At 33.3% G+C, this 6,000-nt stretch overlaps 1 protein-coding gene across 1 annotated transcript; it reads left to right on the top strand.

The window, feature by feature from the left end:
• Positions 1–2,700: 2,700 nt before the first annotated feature.
• On the top strand, positions 2,701–4,938 carry LOC116345366. Its single transcript, XM_031774662.1, has 6 exons — positions 2,701–2,890; positions 3,486–3,578; positions 3,721–3,877; positions 3,934–4,083; positions 4,154–4,190; positions 4,507–4,938. Exons 1-6 carry the CDS (start codon positions 2,708–2,710, stop codon positions 4,667–4,669), a joined length of 783 nt encoding a protein of 260 aa, XP_031630522.1. The 5' UTR covers positions 2,701–2,707; the 3' UTR covers positions 4,670–4,938.
• Positions 4,939–6,000: the final 1,062 nt, after the last annotated feature.

The following is a 6,000-nucleotide window of genomic DNA, read 5'->3' as shown; positions in this document are numbered from 1 at the left end:
AAAAATGGTTAAATACGTACAAAACAGGCAGTCTGAGGCAGATAAAATAGTATGGCGACTGCTTGACATTGAAACAGTCATTGTCACATTTTACCTATCAACTCAAAATGTAAAAAAAAATTGCCATAATTTGTGTCGTGAATCTGTTAAATTGTAAACATTCACAAATATCATTGCTGATAGGGAGATTCAAAAGCTGTATCATAATTAATAATAATAAAGAGTTAAATCCACATCTAAAATGTATATTCATAATGTGATTTTAATTTTTTGTGTTCATTTCCTGAATCGGAGCATGCAGCAGTTTTATTATTCATGTGAATGCCATTCAAGCAGCTAAAATTCACTTTTAATTTCGTCTTTCTTTTCAAAGTTGCATTAACGATTTATTGCAATTCAAATTCACTCAAATTCATGGAACTTTGTTTGTATGCTTAATACAAACAAGTTATGGTCGTTCAAATGGAAAATGTATTGCGTACGTTGTTTGCAAAGTTAAGCGTCAGGTACGTGAGTGGCATGACAACTACTCGGATTATAAAATTACATACTTTTCGCGTATTTTTTTCAATGGCTTTCGAAGCTCAACAACCTGTTTCAAACAAGTGAAAATGATGTGCTTGGAAGCTTTAAAACGCGAATGTCTTTTTGAATGAACATTTATATGTGTGTCACTTTTAAAGTTTATTTAAGCTTTTTAAGAGCATCATGAATTATAAATAAGACTTGGATTTACTGTTTGTACGTACCGTCTCATATGCACGGGCTTTAAGTAGAATCAACCAATGAATTCAAAGTCGCCTCTCCGAATAAATCACCTTCAATGAAAATGTAAGGAAGCATTAACGTCAATCCTTTTCATGGATAATTCAGACGGAACTGTTTTGGAAAGCAGGCGAAAAAAAACATGAACTTTTCTATTTAAGCACATATTCAAACTAGTGGTGATGAATTTCGAATCAATGAAAATTGAAAGCGGTCTTTCAGTGCTACTTTAATAGTTCTTAATCTTTTAAACAATTTCCGTCTGTTTCTTAATTATATCGAATTTTTACTCATGTCTGATGTACGTTGAACGTCACACATAATTAATGATTATAAATTAAACGATTTATTGGCTTGCTGTGCGCAAGTAGTTAATTTTATTTGTGCATGTCTGACGTCGTGCACGGAATCAAATCGCTTCTGATTAATAAATCAACATGTGGCGCTGGATCACATTCAAAATGTTCATATAAGTATGGTTTTATGAGTTAATAAATATCGATTATTGCGAATCATTTATAGAGAATGTAAATAATCAAGCAATTTGTTCTTCATAAAGAAATCAATTATTTACCATGTTCAAAGCAGTTATTTGATTCGCAAGAGCGAAAAGAATGCCACAAAATTCGTGTTCTGTTCGTTTTCTTTTCGTTTTCCTAGCATCCGATTGCCTCTTTCGTTTCCGGTGCACAATTTATTTAGTGTCGAAAACAAATGATCATTTACGAAGTTAAATTCCATGAAGCTAAACATCTTATTTAAAATATATACTGAATACTGTGAATTACATGTTGTTGATGAGTTGAGTTCATTGTTTGCAATGAATGCGTCTTTATAAAATGCAACTATTTTCGAATCAATAAAAATTTATAACCCATACAAATGCCACCATATTGTTAAGAATTAAGTGCATATCAGATGCATTTGTGTCTGTATTTTTGACAATACTTTATTGTCTGTGCACAAAAAGAATGAAATTTCATGATCTTGTCAAAATGATTTCAGTGCCATAAATACCAACCCAAATAGAGAAAAAAAAAAGAAAAGGGAAAAAAGTATGCAAATTGAAATTCACTTTGTTTTCTGTGCGGGTGAATACGTACACAATTGCCAGAAGTATTTTATGATTGACATCAATTGATTTTGTACAGTAAATGTGACATAATAATGCGTCACATCAGATACAATAAATGACATTTTAATGACGAAGAAAAAAAAACAGCCCAACATGTAATTGAAAAACGCGACAATGTTTGCCTCTCCTTTCTCACTTTCAAACAGGAAAGATTTGACGGAAAACACTTCTGAAGAAAAATAACGACGTCAAAAAGTGAAGCATGAAAAAAAAAACTGACGGTTATGCGGTGTCACATGTGAACAATCAACAACAATTGAACCATTTTTCGTTGTGTACGGTGTGAGTGAGGGTGCCGAAAGTAAAACGATGATAAATCTCAAATTACATATATAATTGTGACAAGAAGACACAAAATACGCTCTAAATCATTAAGCCATGAAAATTATATGGTTTAAACATCTCTCATCATATTCTGGTTTTCGTGGATTGAAAATTGCTGGCTTTCGTACGGCATGTTGTATATATACGGAATGGAAATTGGTATGAGTTTACATTTATAGTTGAACACTTCAGACACTGACAGAGTAAGTTTGGTTTTCCTCAGCCACATAACTGCCATACCGTTTGGGTAACGAATCGAAATTAGAATGGAAGAGAATGTATTGAACTAGAAAGTGAATCAATTCTTTGAGAAGAACAGCTGAAAATTGAAAAAAATTCTGAAGTGCTTGAGATTTGGATTTTGAAAAAAAAAAAAAAAACGTTCTTAGTGATTTAAAACAAATCTATTCGAAATTTATAATAATACGAAACAAAATGTCGGATAGCAAAAAAATCAATTTCAAAATGTTGTTGGTTATAAAAATGTTTTGGTGCAGTGCATTTTTATTTCATTTTCGAGTTATTCATGCAGATTATACAAATAGCACAATCAATGTGGCCAGAACGATAAGCGATGACTTTCAAAGTTTTCAAAGAACCGGAAAAAGAACGAGCGCCAGGGATGGCAGACTCTTTACATTTGAAACGAAAAATGATGACATACAGGTAGTAAATGATAGACAAATAAGTGATTCTATGTGAAAGTTAAGATTTATGTAAAAAAACTAGCATGTGATACCATTTCTAGAAGAAGAAAAAAAAAACGATTGGTAGAGCAAAATAGGAAATATTTAAAGAAATATGTAAATAATTGTTAAATGAAAGTCAAATCACATTTAAGCATAACGATAGTACAAGACAGAAAGTCACAAAATTAGTGCAATGGAAAAATATGACGTCTTTTTTAACCGGGAAATTTGTCTTTTCCGACCTTTCTTCAAATGAAACCAATTAAACGGTTTCACTCCCGCTTATTTAAACGGTTAAACGGAGTGTACCGCTGAAAATTTAGTCATTGTATCGTCGTTTAAAATGTGCTGGATTTTTTTCCGCTCAATGCATTTTAAATATGTTATGGCTGGTAATTTGATGCGGATTGTTGATGATAATGCGGTTGAAGAAGTCTGTTTTTTTTTCGTTGATATATTTTAGTGTTGTACGGAAATTGCGTATATAATAACTTTATTTTCATTTCTCACTTACACCATTGTTATATGATCGATGAAATTTGAAATTAAAATCTCTTCTTCTTTTCACTTAGGTTGGCATCGAATTTTCAGTTCCATTCATCTCGATACCGGTTAAACGTTCAGTGAATTCAATGAAATCATGGGCTTCGTCGGCTTTTGTCACGGTATGCATTTGCAATTTTTTTGATTTTGCTCAAAAATATTTGGAGAAAAGCATCTTTTTTTCCCTTTAATGAATAAAAGTGGAAAGAAGAGAGAAGAACGACAACACAAAATTCATCAATTTGATTGCAAAAATAAATATAGGATCCAGTGATGAATATAAATACCGGATCGATTGCTTTGACTGGAGCCGTTCTCTTGGGTGGTTTTGTGTCGACATATTTATGGAAATCGTTTATGAAAGATCAATCTCAATTTGTCAACAGCCCCGCATACTACGGTCCATATACGAGACAAGATGGTAAGAATGAATTTAAACAAAACTTCGAATTTAAATTTAAATTTCATAAATTGTAGATCAATTTGACGATGAAAATCCATTGAATCAGCTGATCGACAAAGTGGAACGAGTTTTTCATAAATATGATATTGATGTAACGACATGTGTGCAACGTTTGGTATGCATTACAATTCGAAATGCAGCTGAAAATGTGGCAAAAGGAAATGGTACGAGTGCTTATTAATTATTATCGATTATTTTAAATTTTATTCTTTTCTTTTGTGATTCTCCCCTTAGGTACGAGTGCGGAAAAAATATTCGACGGTTTATCGAGGTAAAGAATTGAATAAACAATTGAACACGATGTGCCATGAATACGAAACGAAATGTGATAACTTAACACCAACCATTTCAATTGCGGAAGCTATAAAATAGACACACACTTCATTTCGGCAATCGTTGAAATAAACGTCATTTTTTGTTATTCATTATCTTCTTCCATTTGATGTCCAAATAAGTGAAGAGTGCTGTGTCAATATTCTTATCCCATTTCAATCATACAAACAATCGACATTTTACCCGAACGAAAAAATTCAAACGACAATTTAGTAAACAGTGTTTTTTTTTGTTGTTGTTTAAATTTCAAACAGTACATGGATTTTGCGGCGTCTTACAGCAGGCACCGCAGTTAACGATGCAATATTGGCGGGCCAACGTTCAGCTGATTGTGAAAAGAAATTCTTCGAATGTAATATGAAATCGAAAAATATTCAACAAGTATTTGATCTTTTGCACCGAACGATGAACAACTAGAATCAGAATCTATGCCAGAATCGGCTTGCACAATAATTTGAAAGAATTATGACTATTTTACAGACAATATATTGAATTTCGGCCGAGCCCACATCTTTGGAAGTTGGCGATCCAAGGGGTGTTATTTCATTACATCTAGTGTCAAAAAGTGTGCCTCACTTTCATCAAAACCTCTTTTTGGAATATTAAAATAGAAGTCTACACTGAGAGATATCAAATTAGATCTGCAAATCAAAGAAAAAGAAATATACTAATTACTTCGAGTCGGCTTAGATGAATAGTAGGATAAATTCAATAAATTGTCTGCTATTGTATTATAATATTTATTTTTTGGAATAAAAAAAAAAAAAAAAAAACAAAATTTATGCTGTGAATAAAAAAGTATGCTCATCATTAAATCATCAAGTGGAGATTATACGAGAGATTATTGTCATAAAAAATTGAATAAGGTTCAAAGTTGACATAGATATACAGGGGGAGGAAAAAATTTTAAGCCTGATATAGAAACACACATTGTATTTTTAAATGACTATATTTATTATTCAAAGTAGTCTCCATGAACACGAATGACACTTTCATATCGATGCTTCAATGCTTCAATTCCTCCTTCAAACCACTCGGCATCTTTGTCCTCCCATACGTTGAAAATATCGTTCGATATCTCTTCTTCGGACTCATATTGCTTCCCCTTTAGATATCTTTTGGTGTTTGGGAACAGGAAATAGTCGCTGGGTGCCAGATCTGGAGAATACGGTGGATGGTGGAGTTGTTCGAACCCACATTCCCTGATGGCAGCTTGTGCAAGCAATGATTTGTGAGGCGGTGCATTGTCATGCAAAAGAAGAACTTTTCGAGTGAGCAAACCAGGACGCTTTTCTCTGATCGCTTTACGCAATCTATGCATTTGTTGAGCATAATAATAGCCCGTGACTGTGGTATTCTTTGGAAGGAATTCAACCAATAATATGCCTTTGGCATCCCAGAATACAGAGGCCATTACTGTGTTTGTGGCAATTTGTTTGCGTGGCACTTTCGATGCTGGTTCACCACGTTTGTGCCATTCCATCGTCTGTGATTTGAGCTCTGGATCATAGTAGTGGATCCAGGAATCGTCGCCAGGCACTATTCGCTCAAATGTGTCCGTTTCATTCCATTCCAACAACTCGAGAAACTCGTGTGCAGCAGCAATTCGTTCTTTTTTTTTTGTGATTTGTTCAACGTTCTTGGAATCCATCGTGAGCAAAACTTTCTCATGTGCAATTTTTCATGAAGTATGTTGTAAATACTCTTCTCCGAGATGTCAAACATTGCTGCTAACACTTTCTTGCTCA

The sequence above is a fragment of the Contarinia nasturtii genome, unplaced genomic scaffold (genome assembly GCF_009176525.2).
Source record: "Contarinia nasturtii isolate CC-2019 unplaced genomic scaffold, AAFC_CNas_1.1 Cnas_scaffold_1240, whole genome shotgun sequence".
NCBI classification, from domain to species: Eukaryota; Metazoa; Arthropoda; class Insecta; order Diptera; family Cecidomyiidae; genus Contarinia; species Contarinia nasturtii.
This window is presented reverse-complemented; position numbering and strand designations above follow the sequence as displayed.